Consider the following 24,027-nt stretch of genomic DNA (forward strand, 5'->3'; position numbering starts at 1 on the left):
TACAAAAATAAAAATGTATCTCACCTCAACAGGTAAGAGCAGAAGCATGCAGGGTTTGATGAGTTTATGCTCCCAGTTGCACTTCTCTCTGGAATGTGGTCTCATACCAACCCACACAAACTCACTCCGGATGCTTCCATTTGTGGTTTAACAACTAGATTACAAGTCAATGTAGAAGTTTCCACTTTGAGGATCCCCTCCTTTTGTGATACCTTCACCCCTTGACCATATCAAACTTCTGATTACACTTTTTTATGGAATTTTCTTCACTTCAACTCATCCATCATCGTCTGACATAATACATGAGAGAAATGTAAACAATCAAACCTTAAGAGAAACTGGAAGGCTAAATTCAGGTAAATAAAAAACTTGGCGTTTGACAGAGTACGTCGTAATTTCTCTGGAAATACTTCCACGTTATAAAAGCAGAGTCTGATAAGAAAGCAAATAAAACTGTTGGGACGTCAAGTTTTTCTTGATGTATAACATTCCTAAAAAACGGAAACAGCATAATTGTGAAGGAATTTTTTGTTTCAAAGTGAAGCAAAGGCAACTGCTTTAAGGCCCCCCCCCCAAAAGAAAAGCTGGGTTTCTAGTTTAGACAAAATCCAATTTTAGTATATTAGTAGACGTGACTCCATAGAAATCTTGGGGGGGGGTCTGCGAAATAAAGTGAAAATAAAAAAATGCCCCCCTCAAAAAAACAACAACACATGCTTGATCAACCTGTGTAGCAGCATGGCTTTGTAATGACTGGAGTTGACATTAAAGTATCTCTACCTCTGTTCTGAAGGACAGAAGCCTCGAGGACACAAAGAAGACACAACCAGACTGAGCTGGTGAGTATGCAAAAGGACCTGAATGGACTTATTCATGGCTCATTAAAGTCCTATTATCTAACAGAATCCTCCTCATTATGTATGCATCATGAATTTGACCTGGTTTATTGGCGATGGCACATCTTCAGATTCATCAAAAGAGATTTAAAACCTGCTTGCAGGTCAAATGTTATAAAGAGGGAGGAGGATAGAAAAAACACGCCAGGCATTCACCAAAGATCGAATGAATGTGTAAATATGGACTGTTATGACAGGGTTTTATTCTATAAACAAAATGTAAGAGGAATTTTAAGTTGGATTTAAATATTAGTCAAATATGTGATCTGTTCAGAAGAGATTTTTTCAACTGGAAAGCAGAATGATACAGTTTTAAAGAGAAATGCTCCAGTTCTTCAACCATCTAAGAATAATATATGAATTTTTGGTTATTTAATGGTCTTTTTTTATTTATTCAGTAGGCTTTCACTTTATAAATGATGACAGTTTTTGCAGTGTGACTTCAATGCACATTACAAGACTAAATCTGTGTTATTTATTTTACAACAGGATTTTTAAACTATGTTTTGTCTTGTTTATATTTTTTTTTATAATCTTGTACCTGATATTATAAATGAATGCAAATAATAAGTTAGAAAAGAACATTGTTATGCTTGAGTTGTCTCCTGCTGGTACTGTTCAGTATGCAGATACTTCTTTTTCAGCTTCTATAACACATTAAAAACCCTCATGTATAAACTATTTTTCAGATTAAATATCAGAACAAACATCTCCATTATGTCAGGTAAATTATTTAATTAAATGATCTATAATGTTTTTATTCTATAATGATTTATTTTTGCTGAAGCTTAACTAAAACTCATGTCTGAAATTTAGACAAAAAGGACCCGATTCCAGAGACAAGGGTGCGGAAGCTGAAGAAAGATGGAAGCTGGATCCGCAAAGAAGATGACAGGTTGAGCTGCTGACTTTTCTTTTTAAAATCAGAAAGCCATAATAAAAATCCATTAAGCTTTTTAATACCATTTTAGACAAATAAAGAAACTTGCCACTTTGAAGAAAAAATAAAAACCCTTTTCTTTCAGCACCACCAGCAAACCAGTAGCACCGGAAAGCAACCCTCTGGTGAAACAAAATTCCTTTGTTCTGACGGCAGTTAAAAGATATGAGTAAGTGCAAAAAACATTTTATTGACACCTGAACATCAACACAAACAGTTCTTTGGAAGTGCCGAAGGCCTTAACTGATGAAACTAGCTTTGTCAAATGTTGTCTGAGATTAGATGTAGGATTATCTGCAACAGATAATTATTCCCATAAAAGGTGCGACTGAATATTTATATAAAAAGGAGGCTGTTGATTTAATCCCCAGTTTCCCAATTTCACATGCTAAGAGTGAGTGAAGTAAAATATAATCATTTGGAAAAATTAGACAAAAAAGATTTCATTTCAAATCAGTACTAAGAATTTCTGCATAAAAAGTTTGGGGACAACTTTTCCTTGTGTGAAAAGCTGAGCTGTTCATAATTCAGTATCAACTGTTATGCAGTGGCTTTTTGCTGCAGTGTTGCATTTAGAAAACTACAACAGCTGCTTTTCATCATGTCGCTGACAGCTGGAGCGACAGACCGCATCTGTAATTATGAGTAAAGACTGAGGGTGTCACATCTGTCAGAGTCACTGTTGCTGTGCTTTGCTCGTTAGGATCCTGGCTGTGACATTTTGATTACTTTGGAGATGGTTTTGGTCTGGTTGGACATTAATGTTACTTCATTGCTGAACTTCTGTAAAGTGCCAAACAATAAAGTCAGGCGTCTTACCTTTACATTAGATTCAATCAAATCAGCAGGTAAAGACTAAACACTGATAGAAAGGTCAAAGAATGGAATAATCTTTTCTATCATACTTTTTTCTATCCATCATCTATCAAAAAACAAATTCAGCACAGAAATGTAACAGCTTCAGTTAAAAAGGTTTTTATTTTATTCGTAAAATTGCAAGAAATTAAATTGAACATTACAGATTTTTCCAATAAAATCCTTTTAACTGCATGACTTATCTGTTTAAAGTCCCACTCCAACCATCTTTCGATAAGGGGGATGGGATAAGTGGGATGTTGTAAAAGCCTTCCCAGTGATCTTTTAGTTCTGATGAAGTTGTTTACAAGCAAACTCAAAAAAACTTTCTAAAAGATAGATTCCGCAGAGTGGCAGGAGTTCATTAAAAATGTATCTCTGAGTTGTGGGCGGGCCGGGGCCGCAGAGAAATCCCGCCTCCCCTTCTCCTCTGTTTATACTCTCTCCTGCTAGCTTAGAGCCCCTCACAACCCCAACATAACATTAACGGTGCTACAAAAATGGTGAGCGACATCAGAACTATCCAGCTGCCAGTTGGTATGAGGAAAACAAAGATGTACATGGATCTTCTGTAGTCACCCATGAGTGGATGCATCAGAATGGAGCGGAGCAGGGAGCTTGTGGCCCACCAACTGTAATTTCTTCACATCAACTACAAGCTGTTTCAAGCTGCGTTTTTTGTTTGCTCCTGATCCACAATAACTTGGATAAAGAAAACTTAATTTTCTTTATACATGACCTCCATCATGAGAATAATTCCACAAGATCATGTTAAAAACATTCAAAACAGGATTTTCATCAGAGTGGGTCTTTAAAACAAAACATTGCTAAATGAACACGGAGAGAAATACTGTTTTCACCCAACTTCATTTTTTATGCTAGTCATGGGAGTACAAATCAAATGCCTAGTGAAGAGTAGAGATTTAAAGCTTGGCTGATAATTCTAAGTCTGAGTACTGCTATTTGGTCTGATTTCCTTAACCCTTGTGCTATCTTGTGGGGTCCAGATGCCCCCACCCTTACATTGACATGTTCTCTCTACCATGACAACGGTGGATAAAGGTGAAGAGGATTTCATGTAATCCATGGACACCAGTGAAGATAAAAAAAAATCATTGAAGAAAAAAGGTTCAGCACACTGTCTTGTGGGGTCAGGGATGACCCACTTCCAACGTTGGGAGTGGGGTCATCTGCACCCCACAAGACAGCACAAGGTTTAAAGTGACCAACATTAAATGTTTGGTTTCATCCTCTGAGCTGCTGCACGTCACTAAAACGTCCTCTGGGTGCCGCTCTTTGCTTCACATCCGTGTAAATCCTGTCTTCCTCCCACTTTGTTAGTGAGAGGTAGCAGGTATCTCAACAGTGAAGAGCAAAACAAAGACTCAGGCACCATTTTCCATAAGAATATATATTCTGAATATATTTTATTACTTCATTTATTAGACTGGGAGGTTTGCGTGTCTTTTTTTTGGCATTATAGACCCACCTACTGTCAAACTTGTTTTACGTCTTTTGCTTGTGGTTTCTCTCATTGACAACACTATCCAGTCATCTGTTGAAAGTGTTTAATGTGTCCCATGCAAAACAGTTTAGACTGCGCTGGAATCATCAAGTTCAGCGGAACATAAAACTGGAACAAATCCTTATTTGCTCAGAAAAGTCCTTGTAAAGAGGCTGAAAGAAAGGTGCATCATTAAACGACAGAATTGGTCACAGATGACTCAGCATTGGTCAAATCCTCCTGATTCACTCATTTTGACAAAGTGATGGATCAGTACCAATCAAAGCTGGAGGTCGAGCTGCAGTGAGTTCACACAGACGGCTTGGCTTCAGTGATGGAGCTGATGCTGTGCGATGGCATCAAGTTGCTCCCGTTGATTGCAAAACGGTTCAGTGGGTAGATGCCACACTTACTAAAGCCTTCCTTCACAGTTCTGATGCCTTCTTCTTCTTTCGACAGCTGGTATGTTTTTTTAAAGACGCTCGAAAACTCTTTCTTGCTCACCGCAAAGTGCGTGTTGGGAGCACTTGTGTCATCGGTGAGTGACGCAAAGCGTTGCTTTAGCTCCGCAAACAAACCGGCGTCGAGCGGCTGCAGGATGTGGGAGCAGTAAGGCGGGAGACAAAGAAGAACGATGTCCTCCTTGCGAGCGGATTCCACAACCTCCAGGTTCACAGGCGACTTGTGACCGTCGAAAATCAACACCAGTGGCCGCTCCTTGGGAGCCCAAACGAGGAAATGTTTAAGAAACCATTTCTTAAATAGGTCTGAATTAATGCATCCTGAGTCGGACCACCCGTAGAGGGCGTTCAGTGGGCCTTCCGTTTTGTAACACACCCCTCCTGGGTAGGCCTTGGAGTAGACGATGAATGGAGGAATGTCTTCTCCCGCTGCACTAAAGCAAACAAGGACAGACACGTGGTCTCTTGAACCTGCCACTGGCTTGCAGCCCAGACTGGTGGATTTGGGCAGATTAACCCTCTTCCTACCCAGCTGAAAGCCCAGCTCATGGCAGTTGTAAATTTGGTAGGGCTTGTCTCTGAGCCTGTGAGCTTCTATGACACTACTCAACAGGCAAAAAAACTGATCCACCGCCTCCTTCCTGACACACACTGTCCTCCCACGGACAATGCTGTCAGCTGGCTGAATGCTAATATTCTTTTCTTGTCGTTTCCGAAAATTAAGCCACCAAGTCTGACCCAGTTTGGAAAATGCCACCCGTCTGTGCTGCCGCTTATAAATTGAGGATGCGAAGGAAACTACCTGCTGCTTTGTGAGTGGGAATCCATGCTTGGACATGTATAAGGAGAATTCAACCAGCAACTGCTCATCCGCAGATGTTATGAGCTGAGCTGGTCCGCTGCGGCTCCCCGGTGTTACTCTCCCACTCACTCGGTCTCCGAGTGAAGACTTCGGGACTCCAAACTCCTTGGCAGCTTGTCTCACTGTGCACCTTCCCGACTTTACCTCTATCAAAGCCTTCTCCATGGCCTTCTCCGTCCATTTTTTCTTTTTCTTTTGGCCAATTTTGTCCAGGTGGTTTCTTGATGGCATACTTTTTTCTGAGAGAGAAACAAAAGCAAGGGCTTGAATAATCTTCAGAAAGTATTTAACATAAGAAAGATTTGAGATGCATTTAAAAATGGGATTTGGAAAAATTAATATGGTGCGCCAATAAGAAGAAAAAAACGGAGAAAACATGCTTTTAACCTCATTACATTTAATAACCTTAGACTAAATCAGGGATCTGGAATCTTTAGCGCTAAAAGAGCCATTTTGGACAGTTTTTTTACTGACCAAAAGCCACAAAGTCCCAAGAAAATGTACATTATTCCATTATTTATGATTTTGTGGCCATTAAACCAATAATTTACAAAATCTTGCTTAAATATTTACAAGATTTACATTGTAACAATTTTATATATTTTTCTAAAGAGTAAAACAAATTAAATTCTTTATGTTTGACCACAAAACACACAAGTTCCTTTCAAAATACAATAAAAATCTCAATTTTAAGGTGTAACAAAGTTAAACATGACATTTTCTATCATCATGCCCTTGTCGCGCCATCATTCTTTTTGTTTTTTAAACCATCAACACGCCAACAATGGTGTGGAATCTGATTTTTTTTAAAATCTATATATAGAAATGTCTTTGAAGACTCTCATTCATCCAGGTTGGTTCCATTGTAGTAGGTTTAGGGGATGTTATCTGGACTTGGTTTTTAAAGTTAGAAGACGTTTCACCTCTTATCCAAGATGAGAATTGACAAAGCCTCTTGGATAAGAGGTGAAACGTCTTCTAACTTTAAAAACCAAGTCCAGATGACAGCCCCTAAACCTACTACAATATAAATAGAAATGCAATTCAATAATTTAAGAATATTGGCTCTGAACAGCACCTAGACACTTGAGCAGCAGAGGCTAAAAATAACTAATCACTGAAAATAAATCAAACTCTTTAACATCATTTTTCTCTGTTAAGTGATGTGCTAATAACATAAATGATAAAACAATCAACTAATAAAGATTTAAATAAACTACTAATCTATTACCTTATTTTCCAGAGTATAAGTCTTTTTTTTTTTCATAGTCTGGCCAGGGGTGCGACTTATACTCCGGAAAATACTTAATATGTATTCAAATCATTAGCCGTTTCCTTCAAAGCCAAGAGCTAAAATGTAGGGATAAAAGGGCAGCACAAAGCTCCAGATCCTCAGGTTGCAGGTCCCTTGTCTAAATACCACTTTAAAAATTCTTGTTTATGTACACACCCATATTTTAATTATATTAGTATTTCAAAGCAATGTCAGTACTGTGAGCTTTTGTCCTGATCTGCTGGTGCATTTCCTGGTTTGTTATGTACAGATGTTTATTCTTTAAGAATCCTACGCCATGTAGCACTTTTGGGTATTTTTATGTATGCCTTCTTTATGCAAAGTGTGTAAAGTAAAGAAGTCAGTACTCCTCTATTTGTTCTTGGATAGAATTATCCATTGATGCAGCTTGAAACAAATAAGCAATTCTGCACATTTCTTGAACTTGTAATTAAAATGGCAAATGTATTCAATGTAAAGCAAAAAAGCGTGTTTGGAAAAGAATTGACTCTCATATTAACATATTTTGGTTAATAATGTTTGCTAACAAAACGAAAACAACATAAAACCACGTGCTTCTCTATATCAACACTTTACATTCCTCATGACTCATAGTTGTCTCGTCGTGACCATTGTGGGCAGCATCCACACAAAATAACTTTCATTTTTTGCAAACACAAAACCAAATGGTTAACGAACATAGTTTAACAACCCCAAAATAGTCAAAGATTTCGATAGATCAAAGTTTTACTGGAGTTCATCTTAAGTGACTGCCCAACATTGATACTTCCTGGTGCATTTGAACATGTCTCCATATTAGACTTAGAATATTAAAAGTAAGTCAAACAGGAGTTAAGCAGTAAAGAGTTTCTCGTACTATTTTGTAGTAGAGGAAAGGAGATGACTTGTCCAGGGCCGCTTGTTGTTGTTCCGTAGCTCCTGCGACCTCACCGTGCCATTTACTAACTACGATTTAATAAAGAAAGGACGTTTTTGACACATTAAAGCACAGGATAACAGTTCAGTCTACATGTTCCTAACCATACAGAAGTATATGCATTTCTATTAGCAGCAGAAATATCAAATTACACCACCACTTTTCCAAACTAAAGTCTAGCATGTGGCTGCTACATTCTGAGCTACACGGAACAAAACCGGAAGCCGCCCCCACCAGCTGGCTTTTCAAAATAAAGACACATTTGATCAAGACACAAAGTCGTGGTCAACATCTGTAGTAATGAGAAGCAACTGGATCTGAAAGTGAAAACTGAAAGTAACGCAAAACAATTTGAAATAGTTTCTACAAATAAATTAATTGGACAAAAACCATTGCACTGTGCAAAAGTTTTAGGTAGGCTTTAAAAATAAAGCCGTAAATAAATAATGTTTTCCAAGGGCTGTGTTAAAATTGTGTCTAATGTAAAATGGTTTTAAAGTCTATCTTAAGCTAAAGAAGTAATTCATGAAAAGAATTTCGACCTTCAGTTTTTTTATGAGAAACAACTAAATTATTGTTTTCTTTACAATGTGTTTTAAATAAAAACAAAATAAATAAATAAATTTTTAGTATTTTAGGCTCTGTTTTGTTCTAGAATCTAGCCACAGGGGTTGCAAGCCAGTTGCCTCTGTGCCGGTCCCAAGCCCGGATAAATAGAGAGGGTTGCGTCAGGAAGGGCATCCGGCGTAAAAATTGCCAAAATAACCATGCGAATCATCCACAACACTTTAGACATACCGGATCGGTCGAGGCCCGGGTTAACAACGACCGCCACCGATGCTGTTAACCTACAGGGTGTCGGTGGAAATTTGACTACTGTTGGTCGAAGAAAGAGGGGAGGCAGAAGGGCCCGTGGCCAGAGAGAGAAGGGAAAAGGCAGGAACATAGGTTTGAGAATAGGGACTCTTAACGTTGGCACAATGACAGGGAAAGGCAGAGAGCTGGCAGACATGATGGAGAGAAGGAAGGTAGATGTACTGTGTGTGCAGGAGACAAGGTGGAAGGGCAGCAAGGCACGTAGTATTGGAGGAGGATACAAACTGTTCTATCGTGGTGTTGATAGGAAGAGAAACGGGGTAGGTGTGATTCTGAAGGGGGAGTTTGTAAACAGTGTTCTAGAGGTGAAAAGAGTCTCAGACAGGATGATGAGCCTAAAGTTAGAAATCGAAGGGGTGATGGTGAATGTAGTCAGTGGGTATGCGCCACAGGTTGGCTGTGAGTTAGAAGTGAAGGAGAGATTCTGGAGTGAGTTGGATGAGGTCATAGAGAGTTTTCCCAGAGGAGAGAGAGTTGTTATTGGAGCAGACTTTAATGGGCATGTTGGTGAGGGCAACAGAGGTGATGAGGAGGTGATGGGCAGGTTTGGTGTGAAGGAAAGGAATCTGGAGGGACAGATGGTGGTGGACTTTGCGAAGAGGATGGAAATGGCTGTAGTCAACACTTACTTCCAGAAGAGAGAGGAACATAGAGTGACATACAGAAGTGGAGGTAGGAGTACTCAGGTGGACTACATCCTATGTAGACGAGGTCATTTGAGAGAGGTTAATGACTGCAAAGTGGTGGTAGGAGAGAGTGTAGCCAGACAGCACCGCATGGTGGTGTGTAAGATGACTCTGGAGGTCAGGAAGAAGAAGAGAGGGAAAACAGAAAAGAAGACCAAGTGGTGGAAGCTACAGAATGAAGAAACTTGTGAGGAATTTAGGCAGAAGTTGAGACAGGTCCTGGGTGGTCAGGATGAGCTTCCAGATGACTGGGAAACTACAGCAGAAATTATCAGGGAAACAGGTAGGAAGGTGCTAGGTGTGTCATCTGGAAAGAGGAAAGACGGTAAAGAGACTTGGTGGTGGAATGAGGAAGTACAGGAATGCGTCCAGAGGAAGAGGTTGGCTAAAAAGAAGTGGGATGTAGAAAGGACTGAGGAAGGTAGACAGGAGTACAAGGAAGCGCAGCGTAGAGTGAAGAGAGAGGTGGCAAAGGCCAAACAGAAAGCTTACGATGAGCTATATGACAGGTTAGACACAAAGGAAGGAGAGAAGGACTTGTACAGACTAGCCAGACAGAGAGACAGAGATGGGAAGGACGTGCAACAGATAAGGGTGATTAAGGACAGAGATGGAAAGGTGCTAACAACCCAAGAGAGTGTACAGAAAAGATGGAAGGAGTATTTTGAGGAGCTGATGAACGAGGAAAATGACAGGGAAAGAAGGGAGGAAGATGTGGTTGTTGTGGAGCAGGAAGTAGCAGAGATTGGAAAGGATGAGGTTAGGAAGGCTCTGAAAAGGATGAAGAGCGGAAAGGCCGTTGGTCCTGATGACGTACCTGTGGAGGTATGGAAGTGCCTAGGAGAGACAGCAGTGGAATTTCTAACAAGGTTGTTCAATAGGATTTTAGAGAGTGAGAAGATGCCTGAGGAATGGAGGAGAAGCGTTCTGGTTCCGATCTTTAAGAACAAGGGTGACACGCAGAACTGCAGCAACTATAGAGGAATAAAGTTGATGAGCCACACAATGAAGCTGTGGGAAAGAGTAGTGGAAGCCAGGCTTAGGAAGAAGGTGGAGATTTGTGAGCAGCAGTATGGTTTCATGCCCCGTAAGAGCACCACTGATGCCATTTTTGCTTTGAGAATGTTGTTGGAAAAGTACAGAGAAGGTCAGAAGGAGCTGCATTGTGTGTTCGTAGATTTAGAGAAGGCGTATGACAGGGTGCCGAGGGAGGAGCTGTGGTACTGTATGAGGTCGTCTGGAGTGGCAGAGAAGTATGTCAGAGTAGTTCAGGACATGTATGAGAGAAGTATGACGGTGGTGAGATGTGCTGTAGGTCAGACAGAGGAGTTCAAGGTGGAGGTGGGACTACACCAAGGATCAGCTTTGAGTCCTTTTTTGTTTGCTATGCTGATGGACAGGCTGACAGACGAGGTAAGACAGGAATCTCCCTGGACAATGATGTTTGCGGATGACATTGTAATTTGCAGTGAGAGTAGAGAGCAGGTGGAGGAACAGCTAGAGAGGTGGAGGTTTGCTCTGGAAAGAAGAGGCATGAAGGTCAGTCGTAGTAAGACAGAATACATGTGTCTGAACGAGAGGGATCAAGGTAGAAGCGTTAGGTTACAGGGGGCTGAGGTGGAGAAGGTGCAGGAGTTTAAGTACTTGGGGTCAACAGTTCAGTGTGATGGGGAGTGTGGAAAAGAGGTGAAGAGGCGAGTGCAGGCAGGTTGGAGCGGGTGGAGGAAAGTGTCAGGAGTGTTGTGTGACAGAAGAGTGTCAGCAAGACTCAAAGGAAAGGTGTACAAGACAGTGGTGAGACCAGCTCTGCTCTATGGGTTAGAGACGGTAGCAGTGAGACAGAGACAAGAGGCTGAGATGGAGGTAGCGGAGATGAAGATGTTGAGGTTCTCCTTAGGAGTGACCAGGTTAGACAGGATAAGGAACGAGTACATCAGAGGGACGGCTCATGTTGCCTGTGTTAGCGACAAAGTCAGAGAAGCCAGACTGAGATGGTTTGGACATGTTCAGAGGAGGGATAGTGGATATATTGGTAGAAGGATGTTGGAGATGGAGCTGCCTGGCAGGAGGGCAAGAGGACGGCCAAAGAGGAGATACATGGATGTCTTAACAGAGGACATGAAGTTGGCTAATGTTAGGGTAGAAGATGTTCATGATAGAGTGAGGTGGAAAAGGATGATTCGCTGTGGCGACCCCTGATGGGAAAAGCCGAAAGAGAAAGAAGAAGAGGCTCTGTTTTGTTCATTTATGGCAAACTCAAGTCCTCACAATTTTTCATCATCTCCTGTGGGGGACATGTCCCCATGTGTAGAGCTGACCAGGTGGACCAACTTCTTTCCACTGCTATCGGTCTTGAGCCAGCAGCTCTATATCCTTTGCAGCAAATCTGTGTTGCTTGAGAGGATAGCTCTTGAAGGGTGGTCAAGTGGTAGTTAAGGGGCATTGCCAAGCCAATGGGTGCAGTGCTGCCCAGCCAGGTAGGATGCTCTGGGCTGGTATACGCAGGCTCTTAGCACTTTGTTGGAGAACTCTGCTATCAAAGCCACCTATTTTTGCTCCCAACATCTCATTTAGAAGCCATGTCTCTGAGCCATACAGCAGGATAAAGAGCACTGACGATTTGTAAACCTGGCTGAACTGTATTATTACCGAAGGCCGGGGGTTTGGGCCATCATCAACATACATGATTTTGGCCTTTCACTTGGTTCACTTGGAGGCAAAGTTTCTCCACCTCTTTATTGTAAATTTTCAGTGTCTCTTAATTAATATTTCTTTACCTTTAAAACTCAATTGTTTAACTAAATTAGCTTTTGTGGCATGTGTGTTTTGTTAATAGAGGTTCAACCAATCAGAAAGTGGAGAAAGTGAAATTTCTCCATGAGGGTGTTCAGCCTAATGGGTCATCTATTGAGACCCAAAGCAACCCAAAGTTAGCAAATAAGATAATTGAAACATGTAAACACATGAAAATTATTACTGTTTTTTCTCCACATTAAAAAAATGTTTCTGCTCTCACAGGCCTAAAGAACCTACGAAGCATCTTGTTACTCTTCCGGGTGAAAAAAACAAAACAGGCAATGTGAAGACATCTCCTTTAGTAGATTCTGCATCACTTCCGAAGCGAGTTTCAAATGCCAAGATCAAACAGAAGGAGCTTGCAGCAAATGAAGTCCAACCTCTTAATGATACTGGTGTTGAAAAAGGAATCATGTCAACACCTGAGAAAGCCACTGATTTAAGGTTGACGCAAAACACAGATAATACTAAACCTGTGCCACCTGGAGACACTGATAATCAGATTGCTCTTTCAAAACAAGATCAAAAGGGAATAATTAAAGATACTGCTGATGTTAAAACAAAGTCATTGCCTAAGGCTGTTAATGTGGAAACAGTAACAAATGAGACATCTCTACCCAACACCCAACAACCAGTCGTTGGTGGTCTTTCTGAGGTTCCAGCCGTCAAAGCTGATATTAAAATTACAGAGAGTTCAGAGGATCTTGCACCCCTTCCAGAGCCATCAACAGTGATCAGAGCTGAAAGAGTAGCTGTGTGTACACCAGGAGATAAAACAACTGCCCCAAACAGTGAAGAATCATGTTCTCAAGGTCTTTCCAAAACACCCACTGGCAAAGCTGCCATTACATCTGGAGAGAGTGAAGAGAAACCTGTAGCATTGCCAGAGCCAGTTTCGGTAGTCAAAGCTAAGAGTGAAGTCCAACTGGCTGATGATGCTCCTGTTGGCCAAGGTGTTGAGTCAACCCCTGAGCAGGCTTCAGAACACACAAAGACTGTAGTACATCTTGAACCATCTCCAAATACTGATACTCAGACATCTTCAGAACAAGAGTTAAATAAAATAGCTAAAGCTACTGCAGAGGTTAAAGAAGGTTCATCACCCGAAGTCCCTTCTGCTAACATAGCAACAGAAACAGATGAGACATCTCTACCAAATAATATGCCATCAGTTCTGAGTGGTCTGCCTGTGGTTCCATCTGCTATAGCTGATTTCAAATCTGCAGACAGTCAAGAAGACCCTTCACCATTTCCAGAGCCCTTTATAGTGGTTAGAGCAGAAAAGGTAGATGTGTCTCCTGTGAAAGATGAAAACACTTTCCTTGACAATGGCAAACTAGTCAGTAACAACTCCTCTCAGTCACCTGCTCCTGAAGCTCTTCTCAAATTGACAAAAACTAAAGAGGACTCTGCAGCAACACAAGAGCCATCTGAAAGTGAAGTCCAATCTATCAAAGGTGGTGTTGTTGAACAAATGAATGAGCCTGCACATCAGTGTACTGGATATGGTAACCGAGAACTGACTAGAAAGGAAAATGTCGAACCTTTATTATCTGCTGACAATAATAATCAGACGATTCCTTCAGATCAAGATGCAAATAAAGTAGCTAAATCTATTGGAGGGATTGAAGTGGAGTCATCACCAGAGATCCTTTCTGCTAAGAAAGAAACAGTAACAAATGAAACATCTCCATCTAAGAGTATGCCATCAGTTCCGAGTGGTCTGTCTGAGGCTCCACCTGTCAAAGTTGATGTCAAACCTGCAAATCCTGAGACTCCTGCACCCCTTTCAGAGCCAACAACAATGATCAGAGCTGAAATAGCAACTGGGTGTGTACCAGAAGATAAAACAACTCCACCTAAAAGTGAACAACCACTTTCTCAAGATCTTTCCAAAACTCCAACTGACAAAGCTGCTATTACATCTAGGAAGAGTGAAGAGAAGCCTGTAGCGTTGCCAGAGCTGCTTCCAGCACTCAAAGCTAAGAGTGATGAGGAATTGGCTGATGATGCTCCTGTTGGACCAAGTGTTGTGTCAACACCTGAACAGGTTTCAGAGAACCTACTGAAGAAGCCTGTGAAGATTGATTCATCTCCAAATACTGATACTCAGAAATCTTCAGAACAAGATGCAAAAAAAGTACCTAAAGCTGCTGGAGACATTGAAGTGAAGTCATCACCGGAGGTCCCTTCTACTAAAAAAGAAACAGTAACAAATGAAACATCTCCATCTAAGAGTATGCCATCAGTTCCGAGCGGTCTGTCTGAGGCTCCAGCTGTCAAAGTTGATGTCAAACCTGCAGAAAGTCCAGAGACTCCTGCACCGCTTCCAGGGGCATCAACAATGATCAGAGTTGAAAGAACAACTGGGTTTGTACTAGAACATAAAACAGCTCCACCTAACAGTGAACAAGCACTTTCTCAAGATCTTTCCAAAACTCCAACTGACAAAGCTGCCATTACATCTAGGAAGAGTGAAGAGAAGCCTGTAGCGTTGCCAGAGCCGCTTCCAGCACTCAAAGCTAAGAGTGATGAGGAATTGGCTGATGATGCTCCTGTTGAACCAAGTGTTGTGTCAACACCTGAACAGGTTTCAGAGAACCTACTGAAGAAGCCTGTGAAAGTTTATTCATCTCCAAATGCTGATACTCAGACATCTTCAGAACAAGATGCAAATAAAATAGCTAAAGCTGCTGGAGAGATTGAAGTTAAGTCATCACCGGAGGCCCTTTTTACTAAAAAAGAAACAGTAACAAATGAAACATCTCCATCTAAGAGTGTGCCATCAGTTCCGAGCGGTCTGTCTGAGGCTCCAGCTGCCAAAGTTAATGTAAAATCTGCAGAAAGTCCAGAGACTCCTGCACCGCTTCCAGGGGCATCAACAATGATCAGAGCTGAAATACCAACTGGGTGTGTACCAGAAAATAAAACAACTCCACCTAACAGTGAAAAAGCACTTTCTCAAGATCTTTCCAAAACTCCAACTGACAAAGCTGCCATTACATCTAGGAAGAGTGAAGAAAAGCCTGTAGCGTTGCCAGAGCTGCTTCCAGCACTCAAAGCTAAGAGTGATGAGGAATTGGCTGATGATGCTCCTGTTGAACCAAGTGTTGTGTCAACACCTGAACAGGTTTCAGAGAACCTACTGAAGAAGCCTGTGAAGATTGATTCATCTCCAAATACTGATACTCAGAAATCTTCAGAACAAGATGCAAAAAAATTACCTAAAGTTGCTGGAGACATTGAAGTTAAGTCATCACCGGAGGTCCCTTCTACTAAAAAAGAAACAGTAACAAATGAAACATCTCCATCTAAGAGTATGCCATCAGTTCCGAGTGGTCTGTCTGAGGCTCCAGCTGTCAAAGTTGATGTCAAACCTGCAGAAAGTCCAGAGACTCCTGCACCGCTTCCAGGGGCATCAACAATGATCAGAGTTGAAAGAACAACTGGGTTTGTACTAGAACATAAAACAGCTCCACCTAACAGTGAACAAGCACTTTCTCAAGATCTTTCCAAAACTCCAACTGACAAAGCTGCCATTACATCTGGGAAGAGTGAAGAGAAGCCTGTAGCGTTGCCAGAGCCGCTTCCAGCACTCAAAGCTAAGAGTGATGAGGAATTGGCTGATGATGCTCCTGTTGAACCAAGTGTTGTGTCAACACCTGAACAGGTTTCAGAGAACCTACTGAAGAAGCCTGTGAAAGTTTATTCATCTCCAAATGCTGATACTCAGACATCTTCAGAACAAGATGCAAATAAAATAGCTAAAGCTGCTGGAGAGATTGAAGTTAAGTCATCACCGGAGGCCCTTTTTACTAAAAAAGAAACAGTAACAAATGAAACATCTCCATCTAAGAGTGTGCCATCAGTTCCGAGTGGTCTGTCTGAGGCTCCAGCTGCCAAAGTTAATGTAAAATCTGCAGAAAGTCCAGAGACTCCTGCACCGCTTCCAGGGGCATCAACAATGATCAGAGCTGAAATACCAACTGGGTGTGTACCAGAAAATAAAACAACTCCACCTAACAGTGAAAAAGCACTTTCTCAAGATCTTTCCAAAACTCCAACTGACAAAGCTGCCATTACATCTAGGAAGAGTGAAGAGAAGCCTGTAGCGTTGCCAGAGCTGCTTCCAGCACTCAAAGCTAAGAGTGATGAGGAATTGGCTGATGATGCTCCTGTTGAACCAAGTGTTGTGTCAACACCTGAACAGGTTTCAGAGAACCTACTGAAGAAGCCTGTGAAGATTGATTCATCTCCAAATACTGATACTCAGAAATCTTCAGAACAAGATGCAAAAAAAGTACCTAAAGCTGCTGGAGAGATTGAAGTTAAGTCCTCACCGGAGGTCCCTTCTACTAAAAAAGAAACAGTAACAAATGAAACATCTCCATCTAAGAGTATGCCATCAGTTCCGAGCGGTCTGTCTGAGGCTCCAGCTGTCAAAGTTGATGTCAAACCTGCAGAAAGTCCAGAGACTCCTGCACCCCTGCCAGGGGCATCAACAATGATCAGAGCTGAAATACCAACTGGGTGTGTACCAGAAGATAAAAAAACTCCACCTAACAGTGAACAAGCACTTTTTCAAGATCTTTCCCAAACACCAACTGACAAAGCTGCCATTACATCTGGGAAGAGTGAAGAGAAGCCTGTAGCGTTGCCAGAACCAAGTGTTGTGTCAACACCTGAACAGGTTTCAGAGAACCTACTGAAGAAGCCTGTGAAAGTTGATTCATCTCCAAATACTGATACTCAGACATCTTCAGAAAAAGATGTTAATAAAATAGCTAAAGCTGCTGGAGAGATTGAAGTCTCTTCTGTTGACAAAGAAACAGTAACAGATGAAGCAATTCCACTTAAGGGAGACCCAGTTCCTGGTCGTCTGTCTGAGGCTCCAGGAGTCAAAACTGATGTCAAACCTACAGAGAGTCAAGAAGATCCTGTCAAAACACTAGAAAGCACAGCAGACTTGAATACAAACAACATGGTTAAGCCAGTGCCATCACAAAATACTAGTACATCTACCTTTAAACAACAAATAGAAAAGGTAACTTGTAAAATTGTTGAAGAGGGTGAATTTGAGCCAATCCCTGACATCCTCACACTTCATAAAGCAACGCCTGTAAATGAGACAACTACATCTAAAATTGAAATCCCAGCTACTGATAGTTGGCGTAAATCACCTCCTGCTGAAACTTTGGTAAAGGCTGCAGAGCGCGAAGAGGATTCTGCAGTACCTCCAGAGCAAGTTCCAGCAATCTGTACTGAGAGCGATGTCCATCCTCTCGATGATGCTGCTGCTTTTAATCAAAGTGATGAGGCAACATCTGAGCATGCACCAAAACAGATGCCTGCTCTGAAGAAAGTTCTAATTTTGGGCAGTTCTGAGGATTTGAGGAAGATTGCAGAGGACCTAAGTTCTACAAAGAACAACTTGAGATTATTGTGAGTTTCTATTGTCTTTTTCTATCAATCCAAATAATTTGTACTTTCAAAAATTTGCAATTTAAAACTTTTTTTTGATTGACTATGAAAAGCTGTAGTAACAATCTCTTTCACTCTGTGCTTCAGCAGTAAAAATGATATCTGCACTTACTGCAATCAAATCATTGATGGAAAAGCCAAGATTGTTTTTAGTGAACCTTCAGTGATCTGCCACCCGGAGTGCCTCAAGGTTTGCCTTATCTTTCTTCTTAGAAAGCATAATCTTAATTTTTGATAGTAGATATATTAATGATCTATATGTTTTTACAGTGTGGAGTTTGTGTGAAGGACCTGGGGAGTCTCGAGATCACCATGTTCTTGCGTGATGAAACGATCATGTGTGTTGACTGCTACAGGAAAGCTTGAGTTTTGATGGCAGTGAATGGAATTAATTTGAGCAAAGAATCCAACAAATATTTTTATTACTTTCCTCTTGCCTTTTGTTTCTTTTCTTTTTTTTCATGTACCAGTTTCCCATCATTAAAAGTTTAACCATGTTGTCATGATTAAAAATTTAGTAATTAAAATACTTGTCAGCAGTAATTACCACAAATGATTGAAATAAATATTTGGCAATCCTAAAACACGTTGTAGTCATTCAAATGAAATTACAAATAAACTGAGATTTCAAAGGTTTAATTTGAAGTAAATACAAATGTGCACACAAACACGTGAGCTGGAGACTAGTTAAAGAAACAAAAAGTGCCTCTGTGACTTTTTTTTTTTTAGCTAGTATCTAAAACCCATCCGTAGACTGTGGCATTCAAACAAATCAGTTAGAGCCTGTGATAAATGCACAGTAAACTTCATGTTGGATGAAAAGCTCAAAGAAAAAATCTGGCACATTCAATTTCCCCCGCTTTAGATCCACAACGACGACATGTAAGTTGCTGATAATGAGGAAATCATGCTCAGAACCAATATGCACATCAGAGACTGAATAGTGTGCATACAGTTATGACTTGCAAAGCAAGCTGGCAAAGCTTTTAATTATTCATGGAGTATCGTACATTGCAGCCAGAAATAGGGAAGGCTTACAAAAAGGATAAAATGAAAAGTCACAAAAGGAAAATGAACAATGCAAGAGATTCATCCAGGGGGATCATTACTGGGTCAGAATTATCTTCATCTCTGCCTGTTGTTCATTCATGACAGGGATGAGAAACATTTGTCTGTTATTAAACATTCACAAGAACAGTAGATGATCCAGGTTTGAAAGGTGCTTTTTTTCTAAGGTAGGATGAAGAGTTCAGATCTAGCGTTGCGTGAGCTGGATGTCCACCTTACTGCCAGAAGATGAAGGAGAATGGGGCAGATTAACGAATTCCTTTCCTGCCAAGGAAACGCAAGACTGCGTAGTTGTAGGTGGTGGCAATTAGATACAGAAACTGTAAGAAAATGGGAAAAGAGGGGAGGGGAGGTGAAGAGAATAAAGGGAATCATTTCTTAAAAGTTATTCATAGTTAGGCAAGAGAAAGACATGTAGGTTTGGTTTGGAATGATGCACGTTGAATGATTGGATGTTGAAAAATCTATTTATCAGATTTACCACATGGAAACCATTTTAATAGGCGTTTTAATCAACAGAAACAAAGCTATATAATTATCAATCATTTTCCTGCTAATACAGTCAAACTGCATGACTGTTGTTTAGTTAGAGAAGAATAGAATAGAATAGAATAGAATAGAATAGAATAGAATAGAATAGAATAGAATAGAATAGAATAGAACGCTTTACTGTTGTTTACGAAGGAGCATGATGAAATTCTAAATGTGGGAAACTAAACAAAGCAAAGGTCTGTTCGTCCATTGTCAAAAAAAGGCAAAAGAAATCCAAACAAGTATACAAATGACTGAATAATATGCAACAATCATTTGTCTAAATACTGATACAATGATTATTCTTTATTTTAAATTCATTTAATCCATTATTTACATTTTTAGAAGGCAGTTTGCATGATCGGTAAGTGCAGAAAGTATTTGCTCACCAGTGCCAACAGAGTGACCCCAGCTCCAGCAAACGCAGCTATGTACAAGTCATAGGTCAGGTGAAACTGAGGATAGAACATAATCAGGTCAACAGATGCCAAGTGAATCAATCCCTCGCAGGTTATTACCATTCTCTTGTTTTACAATGCATAGTCATATGTACTTACTGCACATATACTAACATCTTAAAGCAGATTGGCAAATATTCTTCCTGTATGCATCTACTCACTTCACTGGTTTTGCAGATAGATGCCAGGGTCATTCCACAGCTCTTGCCTGGCACCGCATTCCAGGGAAGCAGACCTTAATGAAAACATGACGCAAGTGAGCAACATCTTACTGGTGATGAATCAAGAGCGGATGACATATGTGGGCTCCAGCTTGCATATGAGGGGAAGAGCAATAAAGAAATTAAGCTGCAGTCATCTTTATTATTTCATAGCTAATTTAGCCATCAGTCCTGCAGCCACTCCCCTCTGATTAATTCAATGCTCTCAAGGACACATTAACATTCTCATCAGGGGGGCATGCGGTCAGTTATTATGAGAGTAACCCACCATACTGCCTCGCGTCCATACAGATCCAGCTGTGCTGATTAATGCTGGCTGTCGTCTCAGCCAGGAGGTTGATGTTGTGGCAGGTTTGCTCCATGTTGAACAGGAAGAAGACTGGGATGGCACTGAAGGCAAACACTGCGAGCCAGATGAAGGCCAAGATGTATGTCACTATGATAAACTGTTGAAAGAAAAAGGTTGCAGTTTTGTTAGTCTTGATGCTCAGGTGTTATTGTCACAGAATTTTTCCACCATTAGTAATAATAATAATAATAATGGATTGGATTTATCTGCGCTTTTCAAGACACCCAAAGCGCTTACATTGTGTCCATAATTCATTCACTCCTCATTCATACTTGGTGATGGTAAGCTACGGTTGTAGCCACAGCTGCCCTGGGGCAGACTGACAGAGGCGTGGCTGCCAGTTCGCGCCTACGGCCCCTCTGACCATCACCAGGATCATTCATGCGCATTCACACACCAGTGAAAACCACACTGGAGGCATGTAATGTTTCTGGAGTAATCAAAGAATCTTTCATTATCCTGAAATATTAAAGACAAACCAGCATTAAGTATCTTAAGAATCATCTTCACCCCCCCTCATGATCTCCTCCCCCAGACATGTCCTCACCGTCAGGCTGAGGCAGCGGCCACACTGGGTGCTCCTGAACTCGCCAAAGGTCTGCTTCACTGCACTTGTGGCGTAGAAACCCTCAGCCAGCAACAAGATACCATAGAGAAAGAAAAAGGATGCCAGGCCGTAGATAACATACTGGAAGTACTTGATGCTGGGATAATCAGAGAGAGAAGTCAGTACAACTGTGAAATCAAACTCATTGTGAAAGTTGGTAGCTGAGGATTACTCACAAAGAGGCCATGACCACGTAGTCCTGGACATTCCGGGCAAAGTAAGTCTCAACAAGGACTTCGGTTTGGGTCAGCGCTTCATGTCCACAGCCACAAAATAATGCCATGCCAATATAGCACAGCAGGGTGGCCACCAGTGACGGGTAGGGCACTGCCCCAATGCACCGGATACAGCAATCATAACAACCTGAAGGGGCATAATATATCAGCACACAGGCGGCACAAACCGCACAAATAACCACACAGCACATCTATGCCACGATGCAGGAGTCTTTCATCTCATTCGGGGGGCTAAGAAAAAGGGCTCGCTCAGCCTGCAAATCCATGAGCGTACAATAAAACCCCACCAACAGGCAAGAAAGCAACAGAAACAAATTAGACAGCAGTGGCAAAAAAGAGTTCAAGCAGCAATACCCAATGAAGCGTCCAAACAGAAGCAGCCACCACTGATTTCACAACAACCTCATGCACTTCTTCCATATAAGTGGGGATGCTGAAGCTGGGAGCAAATATCCAATTTGTTAATAAATGCATTGCCAGAAATGGGATAGAGGAAAGCACCTAAGGCTTTGCAAAGCCAAGGCTGCCTGACCGGAAACATTTGCTTCCTCTGATCTTGTATTCCACAACGAGAGAGATCCCGGCGCCAGACTGTGATGATCTGAGCTGCCTACAAGGTTTGCTACTGTTCAATGAGCCTCTCTGCGCTGATTTCATCCGCATGTGAAAGCTTGTCTGCTTGTGCCAACACCTCACAGCGTAGCCCTTACTAATTCCAGTCCAACCCTTTTTCTTCAGTGGTTACAGGCGTCACCAAGCCACTTTGGCGATGGGGCTTGAAGAAAGAGCTTCTCTTTGTGATTGCAGATACAATATCCATTGTATCTGCATCTATCAGGGAGCAACAAAGGGCAGTGATGTCAAACAAAGACAATCAAGTCACAACACACACAGTGTAGTGTGTGGCAATAGAGGGGGTCACCGGGACATCTCAATACCAATAGAAGTGTAGTGAAGCCACCCACAGCTGGATGAGGCTGGTACCATGGCACTGAGCAACAGTAGTGGGGGCTCAGTTCAAGTATTTAAAGAGTGGGTGGGGGGCAATTTGAATATTTTCACAACAACACCAAGCCCACTTAACAATAACATTTTTTCTAATGGATAATATTAAGAAGCCTAAAATGTTTTTATCTTGATAAAATCTTAAAATTAATTTGCAGATATGTTTATGACAATTTGAGTGTGCATGTGGACAGTAATGTAACTTCCAGCAACTTGTTGCTTTATGATGATTTATGATTTTACCTCCCCCCTTGTAATCACTCTCCTACCCCCCCCCCCACATCTTCTTTCCACCCTTTCTCTTCTTCCCTCCTTTTCCTCCTTTCTTTTCCATCCGGTCCAACAGAAAACGGCTACAAATATAATTATGAATAAAGTTTAGTCTAAATAACAAAAGGGTTTATTCAAGTATACACATTGTATGTCAGAAGATTCATTACCCCATGTTGTAACAGTAAAATATGTCCAACACAAGAGACCTTCAGCTCTCTTCTGTTTGCTCAGCTATTGGACAGGAGAATTAAAAAAGAAAATGACACATTTTCTTAAATGGTTCAGTTAGAGGAAGGAGACAGCAGTGTTGTAAACAATCTGCCTGGAGAGTAAAAATAGTAACAGCAGGAAGCCTAATAGTCCCAAAAACCCCAAGTGCTTGCAGACACCCACACATCAGCAGGAGCTGCAACGGTGGTGGTTATAGTGATAGTGAGAAAAATGTCATGCCTCCATTTTGTACTTTTGCAAAATAAATGAATGCATGTCACTTGTTGCTGGACGAGTGATCAATATTTCAGTGGCTGAAAAATTTTGAAAACCAAAAAGTCTTCAAGCTCTTTGCGAGTGACAAAAGACGGACAGAAATTTAGTGGCTCCAAAGTTCTGATGAGAATTTGCAAATTTCTGCTGTGCCACATGTGGGAGTGTCTGACCCCTTTCACATGAGTGACCTGGCATGGCCCCGGCATGATGAGAGTTTATGCCCATCTCTCAGCCACTTTGACTTTATAAATCTGTTGCTGAAAAAGGATAACAAATGAGGACTTCTTCTTGGTTTTTTTTTCTATTCAAAAACTAACTTTTATGATAAATATCCTGAAATTCTTTTTTTTTGCACATTGAAGAGAGCTGCATGTTAGTAACAAAAACAAAGGGCAAAGCAGTAGAATTTCAATGTTGTCTAGTCATCTATTTGATGAAATAAAATGGGTGATTTATTAGTGAGAAGATTACCCCCACGTTGCTCAAGAATGATATTAAAGCATGGAAGCAACACATTCAAATGCAGCAAGTTATTAAAATCCAGTTATTCAAATGACACTATTAAGAAATGATAAGAGTAATTACAAATTGTCTGCACTCACCCATGTCCACAAAGAAGTGTGGGTGAAAATGAAGTTTGGCTGGATGGCTTTGTGACTGCGATATGAGGATATGAGAAGTTATTCCCCGCCACTCCTATATGAATCTGACTTGAGCTTTTGTCCCATCAACAATAGATAGACCACATCTCCCCGAGTCACATCTTAAAGTCACAAAGCCCCATTTCAGCTGCCAGTCATTATTTGTGTAGCCACTGGATTTTGGACAGGGGGCCAGCAGAGGCCCAAAATCCTCATCTGAACTTTTATCAGATTTTTTAAGCTTTTAGGAAGCAGGTGGTTTTTGTAAAGTGCAAGTTTCTATATGAAGTGTTGACACAAGATATTAGAAATAAATGTCACACCTGCTCTACATTATTACCTGACTAAACTAAACGTTTTTTGTATTTTGGTGCAAACAGCCCAAAATTCATCACAAAAAATGTCTTCAATGTCCAGGTATTAGGATTTTCACCTTGCACTGCTTTTATTGGCACTAATTTACATTTAATGCATTCATAATAAAGGATGTGTTGACTGCCATTATGCACGTGTCTTATGTTTGCATGCTCCACGTGGTGGACTTTATCACCATACAGACGCTGTCAGATATAAAAAGTAGGCGCA

At 41.1% G+C, this 24,027-nt stretch overlaps 3 protein-coding genes across 8 annotated transcripts; 1 reads left to right on the forward strand and 2 right to left on the reverse strand.

Annotated features, from left to right (window-relative positions):
- Window positions 1–665: 665 nt before the first annotated feature.
- On the forward strand, window positions 666–18,366 carry LOC105355628 (nascent polypeptide-associated complex subunit alpha, muscle-specific form-like). 3 transcript variants are annotated; one of them, XM_020708952.2, is made up of 7 exons: window positions 666–839; window positions 1,586–1,620; window positions 1,713–1,791; window positions 1,922–2,005; window positions 12,309–17,528; window positions 17,655–17,757; window positions 17,838–18,366. In XM_020708952.2, the coding sequence occupies exons 2-7, from the start codon at window positions 1,614–1,616 to the stop codon at window positions 17,931–17,933; spliced, it is 5,589 nt and encodes a 1,862-aa protein (XP_020564611.2). In that variant the 5' UTR covers window positions 666–839; window positions 1,586–1,613; the 3' UTR covers window positions 17,934–18,366. The 3 variants fall into 3 exon arrangements, with proteins under 3 accessions (XP_020564611.2, XP_020564609.2, XP_020564608.2); XM_020708950.2 differs by lacking the exon at window positions 666–839 and having other exon boundaries at window positions 1,480–1,620; window positions 17,658–17,757; XM_020708949.2 differs by lacking the exon at window positions 666–839 and having other exon boundaries at window positions 1,491–1,620.
- On the reverse strand, window positions 4,243–7,966 carry LOC101168728. 2 transcript variants are annotated; one of them, XM_023962359.1, is made up of 3 exons: window positions 7,669–7,966; window positions 5,459–5,757; window positions 4,243–5,090 (listed from the first exon to the last, which is right to left on the reverse strand). In XM_023962359.1, the coding sequence occupies exons 2-3, from the start codon at window positions 5,524–5,526 to the stop codon at window positions 4,505–4,507; spliced, it is 654 nt and encodes a 217-aa protein (XP_023818127.1). In that variant the 5' UTR covers window positions 5,527–5,757; window positions 7,669–7,966; the 3' UTR covers window positions 4,243–4,504. The 2 variants fall into 2 exon arrangements, with proteins under 2 accessions (XP_023818127.1, XP_023818126.1); XM_023962358.1 differs by having other exon boundaries at window positions 4,243–5,759.
- On the reverse strand, window positions 18,188–23,533 carry LOC101157800 (myelin proteolipid protein). Of its 3 annotated transcripts, none has more exons than XM_004076483.3 (7): window positions 23,404–23,533; window positions 20,978–21,164; window positions 20,742–20,898; window positions 20,114–20,291; window positions 19,786–19,859; window positions 19,556–19,621; window positions 18,188–18,955 (listed from the first exon to the last, which is right to left on the reverse strand). In XM_004076483.3, exons 1-7 carry the CDS (start codon window positions 23,405–23,407, stop codon window positions 18,884–18,886), a joined length of 738 nt encoding a protein of 245 aa, XP_004076531.1. In that variant the 5' UTR covers window positions 23,408–23,533; the 3' UTR covers window positions 18,188–18,883. The 3 variants fall into 3 exon arrangements, with proteins under 3 accessions (XP_004076531.1, XP_004076532.1, XP_011481913.1); XM_004076484.4 differs by lacking the exon at window positions 23,404–23,533 and adding an exon at window positions 21,539–21,738; XM_011483611.3 differs by lacking the exon at window positions 23,404–23,533 and adding an exon at window positions 21,570–21,736.
- Between the last annotated feature and the right edge of the window lie 494 nt (window positions 23,534–24,027).

The sequence above is a fragment of the Oryzias latipes genome, chromosome 14 (assembly GCF_002234675.1).
Source record: "Oryzias latipes chromosome 14, ASM223467v1".
Classification (NCBI taxonomy): domain Eukaryota; kingdom Metazoa; phylum Chordata; class Actinopteri; order Beloniformes; family Adrianichthyidae; genus Oryzias; species Oryzias latipes.